The sequence below is a fragment of the Apodemus sylvaticus genome, chromosome 3, assembly GCF_947179515.1.
Source record: "Apodemus sylvaticus chromosome 3, mApoSyl1.1, whole genome shotgun sequence".
Classification (NCBI taxonomy): Eukaryota; Metazoa; Chordata; class Mammalia; order Rodentia; family Muridae; genus Apodemus; species Apodemus sylvaticus.
The window spans coordinates 113,579,247-113,603,083 of NC_067474.1; the positions used below are offsets into that span (position 1 = coordinate 113,579,247).

Here is a 23,837-nt window from a genome sequence, read left to right on the forward strand (position 1 = left end):
CTCAGAGAACCACATATATGTCTATATGAAGAAAAGTTTGGAGGACTAGACTAGGGAGAGGAGTGTCCTCCAGGTAGAACAGCCTTAGCACAGGCGGGCGTGTAGAAGAAAGTGGATGGAGAATTTGCCCATGATTACTGGATACCTTGCGCCTTGGTCCCCTCTACCTGCTGGGGCTGATAATGGAGCCAGGTGCATGTAGTTAGAGAGTTCAAGACTGAAGGGAAAATGGGAAGCACTTCCTTCCCTCCTGGGAACTCGAAGGACCTTCCCCCCCCCCCCCCCCCCGCAGGTGTGGGGTAAGAGAAGCAACATATGTTACCACAAGTGAATAATGCTCTTTGCATTTCCCCAGTTCCTGTAGCTTGTGGGAGACAGATCTCCCTGGAGGCTGTGACACAGAGCCTTCCATTTCTTCTTTTTTAAGGCAGTTGTCTAAGTGGACTCTCCTTGAACTCAAAACCCTGCTTCAGCCTCTCATACTGGGACAACAGGGCATACAGTTGAAGGTTTTTTTTTTTTTTTTTTTGAATGAATGTATGAATTTATTTCCCACATCTACAAGTATAAATGACTAGGCCACTCAGAAGCAAAGGCTAAGTTTCTGCTGTGACAGCATAGCTTCCCTTCTCATTTCATTTTCAAACAACGGCTTCTCAAATGTTAATTTATTACACAGCTTAATTGGTTTATTAGTTTATCATTTCAAAGAAAAGTGTGATAAAACACCTGCCACAATAATCCAACAGGTAGATAAAGCCAGCTTTCCAGGGCTCAGGTCCTTCAGAGTGGGTGCCAGGTGCCACCGTGGGCTCTTTACATCTGCTGTGGCGCCCTCACAGCCTCCTGGTGCACCTGTACTACACGAGGCACGCACCGCTCACGTGGAGCTCAGATTCACTTAGAAAACCTCTTTCTGACATTGCAGAGAGAGAAAAGGGCTGCAGCTTTCTGGGCAGTCAGGGCGCCTGCTCTGCTCTGTGCTGCTCTAGGTTACATAGACTACTGATGACTAGGGGTTGGGGGGGGCAGTAAGTGAAGGCCTTGCTTATGAAACATTCTAGTACATTCTCTCACGGGAGTGCCAGAAGCTGGAACAGGACTCTGAATGGGAGAGTTTAGGAGGCTTATGAAGCCAGACTTAGTACTGGCGTCCAGCGAGCCTGCCTTGCACAGAAAAGGCTGACTTCATCCTGAAGCTTAGCAAAGCTTAGACTAGTTGGATTTGTTAGATTTCTGGGGACGCAGAACCTGAAATTTTATAATAAGCTGTAAAACTATTAAAATCAAGCAGTTTTTCTAAAAAGCTCTGTGGAGGAAGCACTTAGCATACCTGTGGCAAGTGACAGGCAACACAGCCTTGTAGAGCTGAGGGATTTTTCTGTTTATCAGTGGCTGCAGAGCCTCTTTAAGGCGATGGTAATTTCTCTCCAGTTCTCGTTGATACTCCTTCTGATCTGGCCCAATTAAGCTCTTATTTTTTCTTAAGGCATCCTCACACCTAGGGGAGTAAGAAAATACATGTTTAGACATTTCCCTTAGAAATCTGTAATCCTAAACACACCCCCCCCACACACCATTCATTTGATGACAAATGATTATCTTTTGTAGGTTTAAAGTGCTGGTACTTTTTAGGTGTGATGTGTCCCCACAGACTTCATGTGCCGTGGTTTACAACCATGTATCACTCCAGTGCTTGTAACTCCTTTTTTTCTGGCCTCTGCAGGCACCAGGGACATATATGATACACTTGTACACACTCAGGCAAAACACTCATACACATTAAAAAAAAAAAGCTTAAAAAAACAAAACAAGTTAGAACTACCAAATGGGACAGCCAGGAATATGTACAAAGGAAACAAAGTCAGTTTGTTAGGTCAAAGAGACATTTACACTCCACCCCCATGTTCACTTCTGCAGGATTCACAATAGCCAAGAGTGGGAACTACCTATGCCAACTATCAAAAGATGAATGAGGTTAACGGGTGGGCAGGAGATGAGGGAGGGCGGAGGGTGAGGTAACTCTGAAGACATTGCATACATGTATCAAACAGTTAAAGAACAAAATTAATAATAAAGGGGGAAAAGATGGTTTATTTGGGGATGGGGGTAAGGTGGCTTAGTTGGCAGTGCTTGGTGACCTAACTCCAACCCCCAGCACACATGTAAACAAACAACAAAACAAAATGAGCCAGGTGGATTTTATGAACATGTTAATCTCAGTGGTCGATGGGTGGGTGGAGAAGAGGCAGGAGATAGGAGGGTCCCTGGGGCTCACTAACTTTGCATAGGGAGAGACTCTTTCAAAACATAAGACAGAAAATGAGGGGGCCGGAGAGATAGCTCAGTGGTTAAGAGCACTGACTGCTTTTCCAGAGGTCCAGAGTTCAAATTCCCAGCAACCGCATGGTGGCTCACAACCATCTGTAATGGGATCCGATGACCTCTTCTGGTGTGTCTGTAAACATCTACAGTGTACTCACATAAATAAATAAATAAATAAATAAATAAATAAATAAATAAATAAATAGATCTTTAAGAAAGAAAAAGAAAATGCATAAGGAAGAGACCCAATGTCAACATCTGATCTTCCTATGCATGCATACTCAAACATATAAATATGGTGCATATACAATATATGTCTTAGCCGTAACTATGTTAAAAAATTGGACACTGTAAAAGTGAAATAAGCCTAGCATAGGAAGACAGGTGTTGCACATCTGTAATCTAAAACTGTGATTCTCATAGAAGTTGGAAGCAGAATTGTCGTTCCTAGATGCAGGGAGAAGGGCGGGGCAATGGGCAAAGGGCGCTCAGCCTGGAGTGAGACACCATACCTGGCATGCTATTACAGAGTAGGGTAGCCACGGACAACAGTGTTACATAGTATACCCCAAAACGTTAGAAGAAAGGATTTTGAGCACGTTTACTATTAAAAAATGGTGACTTTCTTAGGAGATATATTTGCTCCTGATTTGAACATTATATAGTATATTCACATAGTCTATCAATGTATCAGTTAAAAAATTTAAATTTAAAAATCACAAAATTTAAGCCAGGCAGTGGTGGCGCACGCCTGTAATCCCAGCACTCTGGGAGGCAGAGGCAGGCAGATTTCTGAGTTCGAGGCCAGCCTGGTCTACAGAGTGAGTTCCAGGACAGTCAGGGAAACCCTGTCTCGAAAAAACCAAATCCAAAAAAAAAAAAAAAAAAAATCACAAAATTTCAGATAACGAATTATGTTTGTTTAGTTTCTGTGACAGTCTGATTCAGCCCACTCTGGCCTCAAACTTGATTTTCCTGTGTACCTCTCAAGGGTTGAGAGCCCAGGTGTGTGCTAACAATTTTTTTTTTTTTTTTTGGATTTAGTTTTTTCGAGACAGGGTTTCTCTGTGTAGCCCTGGCTGTCTTGGAACTCACTCTGTAGATCAGGCTGGCCTCGAACTCAGAGATCCGCCTGCCTCTGCCTCCCAGAGTGCTGGGATTACAGGCGTGAGCCACCACCGCCCGGCAACAATTTTATAGTCCTAGGGATCAAACCTAGAAGGACTCCATGCATGTCACCAAACACTCTGATCCTGAGCTGTGTCCTCCAGATCCTGACGACGCTTTTTAAATCTAAATGTGAATGTCTGTAAAGTTCAGTGGAAGGAACTGAGAGCCCTGTAAAACTAATGCAAGAAAAAAGTAAGAGCTATCATTCCGAGCTTCCTAAGCAAGGCAGCACCATCCACATTTGCTGATAATAAAAACCAGCGGCCACTCAGTGATAGTAAGGAATGCCTTCAAGCTCAGGAGGCAGAGGCAGTCGGATCTCTGTGAGTTCAAGACCAGCCTGGTCTACAGAGTGAGTTCTAGGACAGCCAAGGCTACACAGAAAAACCCTATGTCAAATAAACAAACAAAAAAACTCCCCCAAACAGAAAAAAATAAAAGAGCAAAACTACAAAACAAACCAAAAAAAATAGAAATCAATGTACAATAAAGCTATTTTTATCTTAATAAGTACATTCGGTAAGTGATTGGAAAGATAATGTGTGTTAGGAGTGCCAGACTGGGTGCTCTGGTTCTGGCTCTGTGGCTCTGCTAGCTGGTTCTTTCAGAAACACTTTGGTGGTGCAGGGGATGAGGACGTGTTCTACCCCAGCTATAGCTCTTTCCTTTCCCAGGTGTTCTCAGATTCATCCCCATGGCTTGATGGTTCCAAAGTCTCTGGATTACTGACCACCCCGCACAGATACAGAAGTTGCCTCACGGTTTTCCTGTTCCATACATTCTTTTCCCTTTTATGTCCAAAATCTAGAATTAACTCTTCAAGGTCCACTTACAATGAATGGACTCTTTCCTGACACTGCCAAGCTGTATTAATCACTTCTCTTTTGTGATCATACTGTTAATAAATAAAAATTAGGAATTAGAGAGTTGATAAAGACGGTTTTCCCTATTGTTACAAAACCTAATATTTATTATCTATTATGTGCTAAATATTAGTCTAGTTTTTTTTAAGTTGATTTTGTGCTGGGGTAGTTAAGCCTAAACACCAAGCCTGCTGTCCTTAGAAGGGTATTACAATGCTGGTTCTGGGCCTCCAGATTTGTGAAGGGACTCACAGTTGCAGATATTATGGTGATATCTGCCTTCCTCCTGTGAGTCCAGTGTTTTCGGATGCCCTCTCCAAAGAGTTCCATGATGGCTGTTACAGTTTATTGCTGGAGGGATTCACAGCCTGTGTCTGCACTGCAGGAGACCCTGTGAGATTATACCACATGCTCCTCCCCCTGCTGACTACACTTTGTATTTTTCAAGTGCAACAAGTCACAGAATCAGAACAGACACAAGCTGAGTCCTCTGAGTCTTCCTAATAATTCCCCGAGAGCCTGGACACCTAGGTATTAACTGGTCTATAAGTGTCTCTCTGAGAGGGAGATTGCATTAGCTTTCATTTGTTGTGAAGATCACAAAGACTACGTGACTGGACAGGGACAAACATACATTGATAAGGTTAGGATTTCAACGTTTTCTATTTCAGTTTCCTAAGGGAAAATGGTGGTTCATGCTGAAGAATAATACTAATTTTTTGGCATAAACAGCAACTTTCAAGATTTGGAGTATGGAAGGGTGTAGATCTATGCTAGTAAAGATCAGTAAATGTGGGCTGGAGATATGGCTCTGCGGTTAAGGGCACTGACTGCTCTTCCAGAGGTCCTGAGTTCAATGCACAACATTGTGGTGGCTCACAACCACCTGTAATGGGATCCGGTGCACTCTTCTGGCATGTCTGAAGACGGCTACAGTGCTCTTATAAATGAAAATAAATAAGTCTTTAAAAAAAAAAAAAAAGAACAGTAAATGCCATACAGATTGCTTCACATGGTGAACCAATTTCTATTTTCTGTTTTCAACAATTCCTTGTGGCTCTCATTTCAAACTGTGGTATTAGCCACTCTTAATTTGAAGTTCATTTTGCAAGAAGTCACAATTACCTTTTAGTAAAGTCCTTAAAGCAAAGGCGCAGCTTGTTGTGGTGTCTGAAGAGCTTTGGGTCACCAGGTATTTCAGACAGGAAGACCTGGGCAACCTCTAGAGGTCCCTGAAAGATAAAAGGACAAAATGAAGTGTTCTTGTTCTTTAGAGTCCTGGAGTTTACCCACAGAACTACAGCGCTGACAGGGCTGCACGTCTCTTAGGACTCTTCAGAGACAGCCTGCTCCAGATACTCCAGACATCTTATCTACATTCTTGCCTTCTACAGATAGATTCATTTTGTAGTGATTCATCCTCCAGAGAAATGAATAGGCCTTTGAGAACTGACTATTGATGTCATCAACACACTTTGCCTTGTATTTTTTTTTTTAATGATTTTTTTTTCTTTTGGTCTTTGGAGACAGGCTTTCTCTATGTAGTCCTGGCTGTTCTGGAACTCACTCTGTGTAGACCAGGCTGGCCTCAAACTCAGAAATCCATTCGCCTCTGCCTCCCAAGTGCTGGGATTAAAGGCGTGCACCACCACCGCCCGGCACTATGATGACTTCTAACATGTATGAAAACCAATAGTGCTGTCGTATATGAAAATATTACAATTTCCCAAATGATTCCAGATTATTTATTCCATAAAGCTCATTGTGAAGAAACTCTGGAGAAGGAAACATCATCAAGAATCTAAGAGAGCAGAGGTTCACCTGTGTTAAGTACAGCTCTGGAAACAAGTCTTTTTTGAATCATGCATACTTTTTTTTTAAGATTTATTTATTTTATTTATACGAGTACACTGTAGCTGTCTTCAGATAACACTAGAAGAGTGCACTGGATCCCATTACAGATGGTTGTGAGCCACCATCTGTACTCAGGACTTCTGGAAGAGCAGTCAGTGCTTTTAACCACTGAGCCATCTCTCCAGTCCCATGTATACATTTTTTTTTTCCTCCGAGACAGGGTTTCTCTGTGTAGCCCTGGCTGTCCTGGAACTCACTTGACCAGGCTGGCCTCGAACTCAGAAATCCGCCTGCCTCTGCCTCCCAGAGTGCTGGGATCACAGGCGTGTGCCACCACCGCCCGACCATGTATACTTTTTTTAATGAAAAAAAATTGTTTTATGAAACAGGGTCTCATTATGTAGTCTCAGCTGGTCTAGAACTTGCTACACAGACCAGGCTGGCCTTGAACTCACAGAGAATCAGCCTGCCTCTGACTTAATGTGGGTTTAAGAGCCTATGTCACCACAACTATCTAGCAAAGACTATTTTAAGTGACCAAATTTCTGTAATATAAACACAGGCATAGGAGAAGGAGTATGTGAACTGGGCAGAGATGCTCTTCCATTTACTTCCGGTTGTACTCCAGAACCTACCATGTGCCTCATCCAATACATACTCTCTCCACCTAATTGGTATGATTCTGTCATTCTGTAAACATTACAATGTTTCAAGTTCAGTACATAAGCCAATGGCACACACTCAGCAAGAAGCACGAACCTGGTTTACAGTTGTTCCTACAGACCCCTGGAGGACCATTTGAAGCATTTTGGGGTCTGCTGGATCCTGATGTGTTGCAAATGCCAATTCCTGCGTCTTTTTCTGCATGTCTTCAATAGCAACTTCAATTGGTGTTAAGATTATCTGAGTAGAACAGTAGCAATCAGGTCAGTGCACTGACTGAAAACTACCTAGTATGCTTTAAATTAGGAAGTCAGAACAAATGGGGACCCATGATAATGTAACAAAATCTAAACCTCAATCCCTAAATTAATAAACATAAAAGTCAATAAATACTTAAAAAAAAACAGCTGAGGATGAATTAGCAACTTAGAAGATAGCCAAAAATGAATGAGCAACAATGGTAAAATCCTAGTATGCAAAGAGGATGGGACACATCTTCTGCTAAAACCACATATAAATTCACAGAATATACAAGTTTTGTGAATTCTCTTTCCTCCACTGTGGTGTTACCTCTTCTTTGTGAGTGACATTGACCCTTGTTTTAATGTAAGGAAAGGCATGAGACGTGGTCAGAATGGTCTTCCGTTTGAACTGTTCATGAAGCTCCCCGTGAGCTCGACCGTCTAAAGTGAAGGGCGTACAGTACATGAAACGCCGAAGATTATAGTTTTTGTCAAAATAAGTGATTCTGTCCTTCATCTCATAGGTGTCGAAGAATGGCTCCACATAGGTAATCTGAATGTATGCCTGAAAGGGGAAAAGGTGCGTATTAACCAAGAGTAATCTCTCACTTAGTATGTGTCAAGCAAAACAACGTGGAAATCTTCAAAGGCACAATCACACATCATTATAATGTAATCAACCCACCTTGTTTGGATCTAATTTACACTTGTCTACAGGATTTGAGTCCTTGATTACTTCAAGCACATCCTCTCCAAATCTTTCTCCATAAAATCCCTGTAATGAAGAGGAAGGAATCTTTAATACGACTTTTGCAGAGACCCAGAGCAGGCCCTGGAGGGAGACTCCTCAGCAAGAGAGGAGATCTGGCAGGTTTTCTTCTAGCCATGCCTTTTCCATCCATGCAATTAAATAACAGCCAAGTCGTTGTTTTTTTTTTTTTTTTCCTCCAATAAAAGCTCAGGTTTTTACAAGGGGACCTCAAGAGCTGTAGTTCGGGCAATGGCTCAGAAGGGAAAAGTAGACAGCAAAGGAGGGGGCCTTTAAATGCAGGTACCAGGAGGACCGCCAGAGATGATCCTCACACCTCCCACAAAGGGGCTTTGCAGGTTAAAGTTTGGGTAACATGGTCTTGGTATTTCTCAAGATTTACCCAACTCATAAAAGTAAGGAGTCATAATTTGAACCAGTTTATGGAACCCAAAGCCAGTAAAGTCACTGTAAGAGTCAACACCAGCTGAGAGTAGGAGGCAGCCTAGAGCTCTGCTTCCCAAACTCTTCCCTGTGCTTCTGCTTCCAATCTCATTGCACACTCTACTTAACGTCTCGTCTCTTACTCAAGCGAAGACAAATCAGAGCAATTATGAGGGCTAAAGGAGCTTAGAAAACATGAGTGAAAATTAGCCCTCAAACGTATAGCTAATAATAATTTACTGTTGTCATAAAAGATTTAAAGGCTTTGAAAGGATGCTATTGTACCTCTCAGAAATTCTTATACATCACAGAAGTCGTTTATCTGATTTAATTAAAATTGATGTGAAAGTCTACTTTCTATAGAAACATGACATTCGTGAACTAACACGGCATTCACCTCCAATCTGTGAGAAATCTCTGCGAGTTTGGTTATTGCAGGCTCCTTGTAAACAAATTCCTGTTCATCCAAATCCCCAAATTTGGTTCCATAAAAACCAACACGGAAATAGGTGCCAAACATCCGCTTACCATCCTAGGTTTAGGAAAATGAGAAAATTTAATACCAAGACTTTTTGTTTTCTTATATTATACTTAGATTGCTATATTTTAAAATTTCTAAAACACTGCAAAAATTAGCTCAAAATTATATTTATTTTCAAATAAGGATAAAAACAAGTAAAATGGTCTTTCTTCATTATTCCTAACAAGGATTATGCAAATTTCATTTCTTACCAAATGAAACAAAATGGTCTTTGTTTTTAAGTCCATACAGTTGGGCTATATCAACTTATTTTCCTTATTGAACCAAAAGGTCTTAATATAAAAGTTAATTGAAACATATCACTAATACATTTTCAAGTCAACACAATCCCTGTTTTTGTCTCTCTGCTTATATTAAAAGGAGACCACAAAAGTTAAGAGTCAAGGATAGCATCTGGCAGAGTACACAATCCACAAAACATCAAGACCCTTTAGAAGTACTAATGCAAAAATTCTTTAATCAGTATCATTATTAATAAAAATATTTATATGTAAAAGAATATAAATGAAATAGAAAGGGAAAATGTGGGTGCAAGGTAATAATAACATTTTGAGAGTAGTTGTAATTTAAAGACCACCAAAAGCACCCACTAAACTTCCCAAAGCTCTGTCTGTGTATTAGAATTATTATCCTGCTTCCATTTTATGGTCTTTTCAGTGATATCCTGTATCACCACCCAGAAACACACAATTCTGTGATATGACTTAAATTAACCGTACAGCATGTACAAGGACAGAAATTCTCACACAAGTTCAGTGAGAACCAGTTCTTTCAATAAGGACATCTGGGTACTTCCCATGCAGCTGGAGAATGCATGGTTTTAGAAGGGTTCTGCATGACTCACACACAAACCACATAAAGCATGACGCTCCTCTCAATTCTCCTCTAGCCTTTATTTGCTTTATATTTATTGCTGTTATATAGAAAAGACCCAGATGGTATATACATTTAAAAAGTAAACAATAAATGTTATAGGTAATTGGGTAAAATCAGAAACTTTGATCCTTAATTTATCAGTTTTATAATACCAAAGGTAGAAAAAGTAAGATAACCCCATATTTTTATCCACAATAAGAAAAATATCTTTGGAGCTAAAAAATAAAATTTCTAACTGAAAAACATTTTTTTTTCATTTTAAAATGTAACATAAATATTATCTGATTCTTACAGTAAATGAAATCTCTGAGTGAATTAAATAAATTTCACAACAATTTTTACTGGACTCGGCAGTAGGCAATAGTATTACTTTGACAATCAAGCCAAGAAGGCACTGCATGGAACACTGACGAGACCCCTGCGATGACTACTTACAAATCTGTGATTGTTGCTTTCAAACTATGTTCCACACATGAAAACCAGTCCTCCTGAAGACCAGGCTTCAGAGGCCTCCAGGTTAAAATATTATTTTAAATCCTTAATATTTAAATACAGTAATTAGGACTCTGTCCCTTAGCTAAGCTTCCCAACTCTCAAGCATGGGGTGAGAGCAATGACTAACTTGCTTCAATTTTATTGGTCTTTCTAGAGACACCCATAACGTGTATGATCCCAAAACACACACAATCTTGTGATGTGACTTAACTGGGAAGGTACCATGACTCTTAACTACCTCTTTAAACATGTATTGATATTGGCCAATATCCAGTTTTCAATGCATAACCATGTAGCTATGATTTATCTTCACTGACAGAATAAAAATAAGACTTGCTCCTCAAAAGAATAAGATATGAAATAAATTACAATTTAAATTAGTACATATTGCAACGAGTACTATCAAGAATAGTATTCAAGAATTTTGTTGGAACCACATTACATTTAGGGTTCTAGCCATCCACAGGGCTCAATATTAAAAGGGGAAGGGCAAGTCAACAGAGGAAAAAGGAGGACACTCCAGTATATACAGCAGAAAAAAAAAGTTAGATCTAATCATGAAAGGGAACATATGTGAAGGAAACCATCCAACCATCCATCCAAGTATTGAATGCCTAAGGCACATCCGGCATTACAACACACAACTTCACCAGAGAGAAAACAGAGAGAGATCTCATCAAGCAAGTGACAGCTAAGGAAAGGTAAAAGCTATTCATATTGATTTCTGGGGAAAATATACTCCAGGCAGAGGGAGAGCCAGTGCAGAGGCTCTGAGGCAAGAGCCTACCTGATGTATTTGAGGAACAGAATGGAGAACAGTGTGGGTGGAGCAGAGAAAAATCAATAGAAACACAGGAGACAAGAGCATCAGAGAAACAACAAGGAGTTCCTGCATGGTGCATGTGCGCTGGGTGTGCTGTAGAGGTGAGCACAGACAAAGAGAGGCTGACAGTCTGAGTAATAAAATTGTGATCAGGAATTCTCTACTGCTCACCTACTGGCCACTATCCAGTTTTTAATGCATAACCATGTAGCATCACTTGTGGCAAAAAACATTCCTCCAACTTAATTTTCTTTTGTTTTGATAACTTTTGTTTTTTTTAACTTTTTTTTGTTTTTAATAACTTTCCTATAAGTTAGCATGATTTCCTTTACTATTTAAAATTCATTCTGAGTTTTACACCACTCCCACACTATGCATAGCTTATTCTTCATAAGCAGTTTTACTTATGGTTTTCTTAACTCTGAGGGTTAAGATGAAACTATGCACCAGCAAAGAAAACTACATCCATGTCAAACATATCTGCATCTGTTCTAGCTGTGCTTTCTATGCTAAGGAAGGAGCCCCAGGACACCCGGTTGCTTCCTACGCTGTCTGATTTCCACACAGGCTGTCAGTGTTGGTTGGATACAGTGTTCATCTCCTTTCCCTTCTGTTAGGCCTATTCTTTCTACAGACTATTTGTCAGATTCTTCTGGCCAAGATTTCTACTTGGGAACATCTTATTAACCTTCCATGCCCTGGCAAGCGCTCTAGCAATGGATGGCATCTCGTCCCTTTTTCTTTTTCACTTTCTATGTTGATAAGGCTTTGCTAAAATTCCCAGATTGGCCTCAAACATGCGATCCTTTTGTCCCCTCTTCTGGAATGGGTGGGGTTACAGGATGTGCCATTGCACCTGGCCTCTTTGTTTAAATTTTATGTTCATTTCAACAGGAGACAGGGATGGCTCAGCACTCCAGTGCTTGTCTAGATTTCATCAAGTCCATGGGTTTTATCCCCATTACATCAGCATCATCAACAAAACCAACAGATTTTAAGTGAGAGTAATGGGAATATCAATAGTGTAAACACAGCAGCAATACAAGTGATCTCCACCAAGCCCGAGTACTGGCTGTGTTATAAACACTTTATATGTATTATATTAACTTTATTTTATTTTTTTAGTGTTTATATTAATATTTATATTATATTTTAGTTTATTTATTATATTATTATATTATTATTATATCAATATATTAATTATTATATTATGTTATATTATATTATTATATTAATTATATTATTATATTAATATTTATATTATATTTTAGTGTTTATATTTTTTAGTGTATTATATTAACTTTATTTTATTTTTTTAGTGTTTTAGGCTACACTGGCCTTGAACTCCCAATCATCCTGTATCAGTCTACAGATAGCTGAACCCGCAGACATGCAACAGCATGCCCAGCCTACATGTATTACATTAATATTTTGCAGAGGGCTGGAGAAATGGCTCAGCAGTAGAGAGCACTGACTGCTCTTCCGAAGGTCCTGAGTTCAATTCCCAGCAACCACATGGTGGCTCACAACCATCCTTAATGAGATCTGACGCCCTCTTCTGGTGCATCTGAATACAGCAACACTTAGATATAATAATAAATAAATCTTTAGGCTGAAGAGAGCAGGCCGACCAGAGAGAGCAGAGGTCCTGAATTCAAATCCCCAGCAACCACATGATGGCTCACAACCATCAGTACAGCTACAGTGTACACATATACATTAAATAAATAAATAGATAGATAAATAAATAAATTTTTAAAAAAATATTTGGCAAAATTCTGTGACTGGTACCAGTATTTTGATTCTCATCTTACAGATGAAACAAAACAAAACAAAATTAAAAAAAAAAACAATTTCTGGCATTTTTATGTGATACAAAAAACAAAAATTTACTTCAGCTATATCTTTCCCACAGTCTACTCACAAATAGAAACCCAGGACTTGAGAACGGCCTTTGAGTTGTTTTTACTTCTCTGGTGTTTTTCTTAAGATTTCCTGTGAAATTCTTTAAGTAATGTAACTTAATTTTAACTTATTTTTGTTTTGTTTCAGTTTGAAAGCAGGTTTCATGTAGTCCAGGGTAGCCTAGAACTCCCTACATAGCCAAGACTGGCCTTGAACCCTTCCTTGATCTTCAAGCATCAGCCTCCTGAGTCCGGGGATTGTAAGCATATGCCACCATGCCTGCTGAGTAATTCACTACAGGATTGCCTCTCCCTCTCTGTTTGCTTTATCTCCCCTATATTACAGTGCCAACCTCTACCATAACTTTCTGCAGTTTGCAGATTGTATAATCCAATGTAAAAAAAAATCAAGCGGTAGCTTACCAGACATATTCATCTCAGATTCAGCCTAACCAGTTTCTAATCTGAAGTTCAATTCTAGTCATTATATATCTTCATCCCCAGGAAAAAAATGTCATATCCAATATCATCTACAGTTTGCTGATCACAGAGTCAGCAGAGGAGGTAAAAGAAAGCAGTATAGCAAGGTCCTACTAGAGCTACCTTCAGGTCTGCCACCAGGAGGCGGCAACATTACAGAGCACTTCTGAGGATGCAGTTCTTCCCACTCAATAGTCCCATAGCCAGCCTAGTGTCTTGCTCCAGAGTGCTTCCACCCATTCATATTCATATTCATTCTCTCTCTCTCTCTCTCTCTCTCTCTCTCTCTCTCTCTCTCTCTCTCTCTCTCTCTCTCTCTCTCTCTCTCTCTCCATGCATCCTCTCCGGCAACCTAAAAGTATCCTATGCTCCATCCTTGAAACAAACCAACCCAAACAAAACAGAAATAAAACCACTCCTCATTTAGGTTCATTCCTCTCCCCCATTGTATTTAGCTGTTTCTAATTCTGCATTCATTTTATTTACATAATGAATTACAATATTTAACTCAACATCAGTAAAGAAGCCAGAACTGTAGTCAGTGTTTCTGAGCATACAAAAACCAAAGCATTAACTCACATTTATGTTCATTCACTTTAGTTATAAGTTTAAGGCAATCGTTTTAGACACTTCTAGGTCAAAGATCTTTAGTAATGCATCAGAGTTTATCTTTATAAAATTAACTTTACTCTCCAGCTGTTTTGGATACCAGAAGATACATGGAGAATGGTAATCTCTTAAACGGAAGAGGATGTGGGTTTTTTTTTTTTAAATAGAGAAATGTCATGCAACTATGCTATCAATATTTGAATAGAGTTGTTTTGAAAAAAATGAGCTTACAGTGATGAATTTCTTCAAGCAGATCTATAAGTATTTGGCAAATGAATGAATACAACTTTCAAATAAAATGGATATACACAAAATGTGAAGTGGTCATCACATTTTCACACAGAAATGAATTTTTTCTTTTAAAAATATTTTAAGCATACCATAGGAAATGATTATTTCATATTATTTAGAGAACAATAAATGGGCTTTGGGAAAAATGAAAATTAAGATATTAAGGAACAAAACATGGTAGTCAACAGTGACAAGTTCTTGGGAGTTGCACAACGTGTCACTTGACATGCAATCATTTCAGCAAACTGCTAAATATGGTTGAGAGTTCTCTCTCTCTGCTCCCACCCTCTGTCTCCAAAACGCTTTGCCAAGTCAAATAATTTCCACTGAATCGAAGAGCAGAATGTGAAACAAGGCACAATGCAGACTCAGGAACCTCACACTACGTATAAACTGTCCTTACTAGGCATCAATCCATGAGTGTTCTACGAGAATGCTAAGAAATTAGCTAAGAAACAGTTTTCAGAAAAAATGAAATCACTGAAGCTGTAAGAGTTAAACAGGAAAATATTCACGAGATAGGAACTTACCACAATAGACAATAGTAAAAGTAGGGAGTATGTCAGCACCCAGGGGCAAGAGAGAGAAAACAGAAAGCATTTTAATTAGGGGAATTTCAAAACATTTAAGCAGCAAATGGTAGCAACCACATTTTTAAAATGCAAGCATCCACTTAAGTTTAACAAGTACAGCAAAAAGCACACGTGCAGCACGTCCAGAGGCTAGGAGGCTGAAGAGCAGCACAGGCAGTGACAGGAATGCGGGCAGGGAGCGAGGGCTATGCAGCCTTGACCATGCAGCACACGATGGAGGAGGGGTTAGTGTCCAAACCAGTGGATCGGACATCGTCCAGGGGTCGATTTAGCATCAACGGACTAGTAAAAAACTGCTCAGAGGTTTTCATATATTCTTAATTTTATGACCAGTTTTCAGCTAATTCTGTTTCATGTTAGAATATCCATGAGGAACCTTATCCCTTGGAGATGGCTGTGGCAAGACTCTGCATATATCTGGATGAGGCCACAGAAATAAGAGATTATATTTTAGGTATTATGAGGTCATGCACATTTAATCTGGAGGATGAAGGTGGATGTAAATGTGATGGCTAATGTAAAGATAAGTAGAGGCAGGCGCTATTTCAGAATGGGAGGACATCCACTGGTGACATCTGTCTCTAAGGTTTTCCTTCTGGCTCTCCAAGCGGGGATTGTAGGACTCAGATAGAGAAGCCAACTATACTTATATTCAGCCAGTGTGTGTCTCGAGGCAAAGCCACACACCGAACTGAAGCCGTATTCACTATTAGGGTATAATTTAGAGATTTTTCTCCTTACAGAAAGATAAAAAACTCAATTTCAGATAAGATTTATTTTATATTTAACATTTCCAAATTTAACTACTACATAAAAGGAAGCAAATGTCTTCATTTTACAGGGTCACTATCAGGAATATGAAGTCAATTTTTTAAATGCTAAGTTTTCTCAGTTTCTTTATTTTGCTCCTGCATCTAAATTTAAGTGACCAAAATAAATTTCTTTCCTGGGGTGAGGGCTATACCCAGGGCAAAATGACTCATGATCAAATTAAGCACCATTTAATCCAGCGTGCCCACTTCCTACCTGCAATTCTTTATCTCCCTCCATAGTCTGTATCCACCTTTACTGCCAGGATGCCAGTATAATAGACAGATGATTTTTCTCTTATACAAAGACACAGAAAATAGTGTGTCCTCTGACTGACAGCAGCAGACAAATACAATATTTTCTACTTATACCTCTGAGCAATAACATATAAATCGACCTCTGTAAGTAAGTGAAACATGGTTAAGAAAGAAATCTGTGTCTACGTGTTGATGACAGAAACGCGTCAAAGGATAAAAACAAACCAAAGTGGTAACAGTGGCTCATTTACCAAAGAATCTCATTAGTGAAACGGGTTTCCATGCACTGCCTAGAACCTCTACATCAAACAGTACTTAAAATAACTTACAGTATTTTAACAACATTTCTTTGGTTAATGAATTCAGTTGATAAGCAGACAGCAACAGAATGCCCACAGCTAGCACATGTGGGCAAAGCATTGGCATAAGAAATCTGGTCAAATCCATCTATTAGTGTCTTTAACTAACTAGAGCATTACCTACCTCCCAGCCAGTACTCTGTGTAATAAAAAGTAAAAGAAGGGCAAGTCATAAAAAAACTGTTCAAAAGAACAAAGAGGCCAAAGGAAGGTCAGTTATACGGTACCATACCACAAATTCTTCTCCTTAGAGGATAACAAAATATTCTAAACAGAACATATTCTATCATCTAAGACCAACAGAAATTTTATAACACAGTTGTTCAAACCTCAATTCCTAAAATTTTGCCTTTGAAAAGGTAAGCTTTAAAAGTAAAAGTACTTTTTAAGTCTAAGTATACATTTTAGGGAAAGAGAATCTACCACTTATTCTGTTTGTGTCTAACTCAGGTCAGAAGGTGCATTCCACTGAAATATCCAGGCTAAACAGGACACACACTGCAGTTCTGCCAAATGACAGGAACTGAATCAAATGGACAGAACTTTCCGGAAAACCACTAGTAGTTCTACATGTTGCAGACTGGATACGTATTATTTGCATCATAGAGCTCTCAAGGCAGATGGAGTTCCTCGGAGCATGAGCGTAATTGATTATAAAAAGTACCTGTTACCACCATGAAGCCTAACCAACCTTCTGCAACTTCAATATTTTTGAAGGTTACAAAAGAGTTCTGGCTTAACAGGAACAATCTACTTTCCTTTCCGATTCTGTCTGCTCATCTGTAACAGCTTGGCCATGGTGGTCAAGCTAGTAAAAAGTGAGACTGTTCTAGAACTGCCTGCAGGAGTAGTAGTCGGTCACTCCTCCCCTGCTTTGTGGAGGCCTTGTGTGTGAAGGGAGCGCTCTCCTGTGCGAGGAGGAGAAATAGAAGTGGGATGAGGCCAAACAGGAGACTGTCAGGGGAGCCAGGACTTAGTCAGAAAGCATCAACCACTAATAGTCTATTCATTTTCCGAAAAAATTTAATTGATTCTGATTTTGGTGAAGTAAAGTACTAAAATCACTCTATAAATTGCATAAGAACTTGTTTTGGTCATTACTTTTATATTAGAAACACTGGGTGAGAGTGCAGGTGTAGGAGAAACACGGCTACAGCAGAAAAAATACTAGGATTTCATCTCATTTTCACATCATTCAACAAAAAAGTTAATTTACACATCAAAACTTGTTGGCAGCAAAGCAGAAACAGGTGTTAATTTAAATATCAAACCCATAATTATAATCTACAATGTAATATAGAAATAAAATTCCAAAACATTGCTAAATAGTAATAATTCAAAATTTGACAAAAAAATCATTTTGGGAGTTTCTAATAGTCATGACCACTTTAGATACATTCATTCCTTTGTTGTTGTTGTTGTTGTTGTTAATAAGTCTGGTTTTAACTATAAACTATCTTTTAACCCAAGTAAACTGGCTATTCCGTGGATTTGGTTAGGTGTGAGCACAGGCAGTGCTAAGAAGTGGGAGCTGTTACCTGATGGACAATTTTGCCGAATGCTTCCTGAAGTTTGCCGTGGATTGTGGAGAGCTTCTTTGCATCCCGATTAGCTTCATGAATAGGAATGAGAACTTTGTAAACCTCATTAACCGCCTCGTACATGCCGGCCTACAAAAATAATATCTGTGAGATACCGCTTTCTTTTAAATCAATGAAAAGTTATATAATTAGAACCTGTAAATTCACTATTTTTTTATTAAAATAATACTACTGAAACTTTCCCAATAGGTCTAATTTTTTAGGCATATTAAAACTTAAAAGCCAATTTTATGTAATGTATCATTTCCTCCGAAAGAACTCAAGTGGTTATGTATTTATACTTTATACATCCATCAATTCTTAAGTTAATCTATAAATCGAACAGGACATCCTGTTCCTGTCTTTCCTATAAGGACTTCACTAAAGTAAATATGTATATGTGCATATACACTCTTGAAAACTAGTTCTGAGAACTGCAAGAAATTCAATTATTATATAGGTAAAAGATCCCCTACTCTCTCCCAATCAGAGCATCTGTAGCCTCTGAAAAAACCTAAACCATTTACCTTCCCAAAAGTGTAAGCAAGCCCAGGAAGCTGCCTACTAGAAATTCTCGGGAAGTCTTTAAATGACTGGCTCTTTAAGGACGTACAGGGTTTGGTGTGTTGGCACCGGGGCTGCACTTTCTCCACGCAGACTGCACTGTAATGGTAGGAGAGAGCAGCTTCCCAGTGTGTCACAGATCTGCATGCGTGCTTTTCTGGGATAAGACCTCTATGACCTTACAGGCCAGATCACAGGAGGATCTTTAAGCAATAATGTAGCTTCAATGGGGAAGTAAATTTAGCATAACTAAAATTCTCTAGTATCTTAATTAAAAAAGAATTAATATATTAATTTCTACACAATTTCTACACAACAGACCACTAGGCTTTAATCTACATGTACTTCTGTGAATCACTGAAACTACATATATATTCAGACACAGAAAATTACTAATTGTCAGTAGCAAAAAAAAAAAAAACCAAAAAAACAAAAAAAACCAACCCTCTCATCTCTGACAAAAATGGAATGATCCTTAGAAATAGGACATTTTTGAAAGGAGTGAAATCGAAAAAGTTTTGTTTTTGTTTTTTTTTTTTGTTTTTTGGATTTGGTTTTTTTGAGACAGGCTTTCTCTGTGTAGCCCTGGCTGTCCTGGAACTCACTTTGTAGACCAGGCTGGACTCAAACTCAGAAATCCGCCTACCTCTGCTTCCCAGAGTGCTGGGATTACAGGCGTGCGCCACCACTGCCCGGCACAAAAAGTATTTTTAAGAGCTTGAAAATCATTATACTTAAACATGTGGGCTCTAAGGAGCAGCCAAGGATGAAATGGTAATAAAGCCAGTGCACCAGCACTGACTGAAGAATGAGTACTTTCTACACATGACCTTTACCCCTTCCTCATGCCAACCCGAGGTACAAATTATTATTAGATGTGTTTAACACATCTGATAATAAGTGAGACATGGGGGTCGGAGAGATGGCTCAGAGGTTAAGAGCACTGACTGCTCTTCCGAAGGTCCTGAGTTCAATTCCCAGGAACCACATGGTGGCTCACAACCATCTCATGAGATCTGACCTCCTCTTCTGGAGTGTCTGAAGATAGCTACAGTGTACTTACATAAAATAAATAAATCTAAAAGAAAAAAAGTGAGACATGAAGAGACTGAATAACTTGCATCTGAAATAATAAAGCTGTTTGAGCTCATATGCTGCAGAACAGAGAGTTGAGGTCCAGAGGAAAAATCGAGTCTCTAGGGGAGCAGAGCAGCTCTGGACATCATCTCAAGCTGTGCTCTTACCCTTTCATAGTCCCAACTGGTGCGGGGACACTAAGCAGTAAAATCAAAGGAAGCGGGACTCAGTCTATCATAGAAGTTCAGGTTAGGGAGGTCAGGCTACGCTCCTGCTATAAATGCTATAAATGCCTGTCCTGGATCCCCTTGGCAGCTCTGGCTTTAATTCTTCACATACAGATGGGAGGGAACAAGGACTCGAGTTATACAAGCAGGGCAGGCAGGCAAGGGACGCAGGATGAACTCTGACAGGTGAGAGCCGGTCCTCCAAAACCTACTCAGAAGGTTCACTGCACAAGCACAACTCAACATATAGAGAAAAGTTATCTCCAATTTACCTGAGAGGCACACTGTAAAAGTGTGTTAATCTACTCAGATAGAACTTAAAAGATCAGAGTTTTATTTTGTTCTTTCTTTTCTTTTTTTTTTTAAAAGATTTATTTATTTATTATATGTAAGTACACTGTAGCTGTCTTCAGACACTCCAGGAGAGGGAGTCAGATCTCATTATGGATGGCTGTGAGCCACCATGTGGTTGCTGGGATTTGAACTCAGGACGTTTGGAAGAGCAGTCAGTGCTCTTAACCACTGAGCCATCTCTCCAGCCCCTGTTCGCTAGGGTACATACAGTGGGAGCAGCAGTGGCAGAGCTGGAAGGACAGCTCTTAATGACACCTGGAGCAAATGCTCTCAAAGCAAAGGCAAGGGTGCAAGACAGAAACACTGACATATGTGCCATTTATGGACCAGGAAACCGTGGGACAGAGGGAACAAAGTCACCTACCATAGAGAAGGAAGCAGCTGCCTGTTCCAGTAAACCCACGAGTCCAGACTCAGTGAAGTATTTTCCAGAGCAAATGCCTTCTTCATCTGGAGATACCACATCGTCTGAGACAGCAGACTCTTCTAATACATTAGATGAAATATTCTAGGGAAAAATATTGGCGAGATATGGCAATGAATCACTTTCCTAGCATGAAAAATGAACATGAAGTAAGTGACAACTAGCTGTCACTATTAGCTCAGGTTAAGAAGAGAGGCTGGGTAGAGCCTGTGCTCAGCTGTGAGTCCTGGAGTCAGCCCTAGTCCACACAAGGGAAGGGAGAGATCTCTAAAAACACGATCTATTTTAAGATGATGAAAAATTACAACACTGTTGCTAGAAAACACCCTCCAACAGCAAGTTGTGGAAGTAAACTGCCTTCTGATCTTCACAGTAGACCACAAAGAACATCACAAACACATGCAATTAAAAACATTTGTAGGAGTGCGGGAGAGATGGCTAAGAGCACTGACTGTTCTTCCAGAGGTCCTGAGTTCAAGCACATGGTGACTCACAACCATCTGTAATGGGATCTAATGCCCTCTTCTGGGGTCTTTGAAGACAGCTACAGTGCACATACATACATATCTTTAAAAAAAATTGTAGGAAAGAAAATCAAGATGGCCCAGCTGTTAAGAACACTGGCTGTTCTACCAGAGGACCTAGGATTGAAGCCCTAATTTCAATCCTCGATTAAAAACCAGGCTCTCTTTAATAGGTCTGGAGAACTATCTCAGTGGTGGTGAGCATGCCCCTGATCACATTCTCAGAAGAGCATGCAAAACAAAGAGTGCAATCAATCTAAGAGCCCACTGTCACCCACCTGGCCAAGGTCTGGCCTGACTTCCTGCTTTCCTTACTCACTGAAGGATTCCACACAGCCAGGTTGACGTACCTGATCCCACACATTCGCACAGCAGATCCCTACCTGGAACGTCACACATCCAACAGGAAGATACTTCCGGTCTTCCAGCATGCTCAGGTACTCAGCGACAAGGGCTGCCGAGTGGACCAGGCACTGAGCTGCTTCGGCATGGTTGCTGCGTTCAGAGTGCTTGCCGGCCATGTTCTGCAACCATGTCAGGCGAAGGTCTGGAGACGTCTGGTAGCCCTTGGCGATTCTAGTCAGAACAGAAATGATTCTCAGGGGCTGCCAGCTTCCCAAACTGACTGGGAGGTCAGAGGTCCTCAGGTTTACCTAGACACATTTCCTGCTAGTGCATAAATCAGTTATGACAAGTGTGTAAGTGGCTGGAAAATGTCATTGTGTTCAGACAGAGAAATCACTATGCTGTCTGAAATGGACACTATCATTTTGGGTTGGGGTAAAGAGACATGCTATTTAGCTGCTAAGAAAATGATCATGTTTAAATTTAAAAATAGATCATTCTCTCCCCATGTGCAGGGCGACCCCAGCATGCTGGATTGAATAAAAATCCTAGTGCTTTTTGCATCAATAAAAATATAATATGTTTTATAAAATATACATGTATATATTAAATACATAATAAAATATATTTATGAATATATAAGGAAAAATAGAAAAATATACATCTTTATTTGAAGAATTTTTTTTATTTGTGTCTTTTGCTTTATTTGTGTGTCTTATGATGGACAAAACTGTGAAAGAGGATCACATAGAAAGCAAACTCTGAGTTTTGTTTCTGTGTCTAACAAGATACAGTGACAATTAGAAATTTCTCAAAATCTGTACCTAGAAATATTATCTTTAATCATAACCACAATTTGAATTTATGACAATTCATATTACATTAAACATTCATATTTTATTTTTTAAAGATTGTTTTTTACACTTAAAATGTGAATTTGAGGCTTCTCTAAGAAGTTCGAGTTCTAGGACACCAAATTTATTTTTTCAAAATTCTTTTTTTTTTCTTTTTGGCAAGTAATAAACATACTGTATTCTGAGGCTCTACCTTTAATCCCTTGCACTGCAAACCCCACAACATAGCAGCACGCTGAAATTAATTTTTTAACTCTTACTCTTTGTGTGTGTGTGTGTTCTGCCTTCATGTATGTCCATCTACCAGGGTACCTGGTGCTCATTGAGACCAGAGAGGCTGAAAGGTCCTGAGGGGGTACAGTGGGAGATGGCTCTGAAACATGGGACCTCTGCAAGAGCAGAAAGTGCTCTTAACTGCTGAGCCATCTCTCCAGTCCAAACTGAATAGTTTAAAAGCACTTACAAGGGGCTAGAGAGATAGCTCAGTGGTTAAGAGCACTGACTACTCTTTTGTAATCCCAGCAACTACATGGTGGCTCACAACCATCTGTAATGGGATCCGATGCCCTCTTCTGCTGTGTCTAAAGACAAGCCAACAGTGTACTTATTTATAATAATAAATAAATCTTTGGGCCCGAGCGAGCGAGCACGGTTAACCAGAGGCAGCAGGGCCAACCAGAGGGAACAGAGGTCCTAAATTCAATCCCCAGCAACCACATGAAGGCTCACAACTATCTGCACTGCCATAGTGCACTCATATATATAAAATAAATAAAAAAAGCACTGACAAAAGAAGTAGCCTCAGAAAAGCAGTCTTTGCCTTCTACAGACACCAGGCACACAAGCGGTACAGACACACGTGCAAGCAAAGTACCGCCCCACACAAACACATCTCTATTAGAAAGTCACTTAATAGTTTTGTACATTTCTTCTCATCAAATGCTACCCAAGAGTCTTTCAAATCCCATAATGCGAAGAGTGGTGAGTCCCATGAAGGCTACCTGTACATGAGATCAATCAGCATCTCTGGATCCTCCTGATGTTCCTTCATCTTAACAGTGTCAGAAAGGATCATATGGAGATTGAAAACCAAATCTTGGACCTGCAGTAGAGAATCATATAAACATTTCCTGTCACTCATTCTCAATAACTGAATGAGTCTGGAAGCCATTTTTGAGATGCTTCTAGAACTTTGAAAACAAGTTACAACAAGTATATGGGTTTGGTAAAGAGAGGGCATTCTTTTCTTTTTTTTAAATTAGAAATTTTCTTTATTTACATTTAAATGTTATCTCCTTTCCTGGTTTCCCCTCCAAAAACCCCCTATCCCATCCCCCCTCCACCTGCTCACCAATCCACCCACTCCCACTTCCCTGATATTCCCCTACACTGGGGCATAGAGCCATCACAGGACCAAGGACCTCCCTTCTCATTGATGTCTGACAAGGCCATCCTCTGCTATATATGCAGCTGGAGCCATGGGTCCCTCCATGTGTACTCTTTGGTTGGTGGAGTACTGGTTGGTTCATATTGTTGTTCCT

At 39.7% G+C, this 23,837-nt stretch overlaps 1 protein-coding gene across 2 annotated transcripts in view; it reads right to left on the reverse strand.

Moving 5' to 3' along the window:
• Dock7 (dedicator of cytokinesis 7) overlaps nucleotides 1-23,837 on the reverse strand; it is a 208,004-nt gene that overhangs the window by 2,290 nt on the left and 181,877 nt on the right. For both annotated transcript variants that reach the window (XM_052176813.1, XM_052176812.1), the window contains 10 exons: nucleotides 23,298-23,398; nucleotides 21,481-21,673; nucleotides 20,514-20,657; nucleotides 17,886-18,017; nucleotides 8,707-8,841; nucleotides 7,803-7,892; nucleotides 7,446-7,682; nucleotides 6,972-7,115; nucleotides 5,484-5,590; nucleotides 1,334-1,501 (listed from right to left, as the gene is read on the reverse strand). In XM_052176813.1, coding sequence (XP_052032773.1) covers nucleotides 1,334-1,501; nucleotides 5,484-5,590; nucleotides 6,972-7,115; nucleotides 7,446-7,682; nucleotides 7,803-7,892; nucleotides 8,707-8,841; nucleotides 17,886-18,017; nucleotides 20,514-20,657; nucleotides 21,481-21,673; nucleotides 23,298-23,398 — 1,451 coding nt within the window. The remainder of the gene's footprint in view (nucleotides 1-1,333; nucleotides 1,502-5,483; nucleotides 5,591-6,971; nucleotides 7,116-7,445; nucleotides 7,683-7,802; nucleotides 7,893-8,706; nucleotides 8,842-17,885; nucleotides 18,018-20,513; nucleotides 20,658-21,480; nucleotides 21,674-23,297; nucleotides 23,399-23,837) is intronic.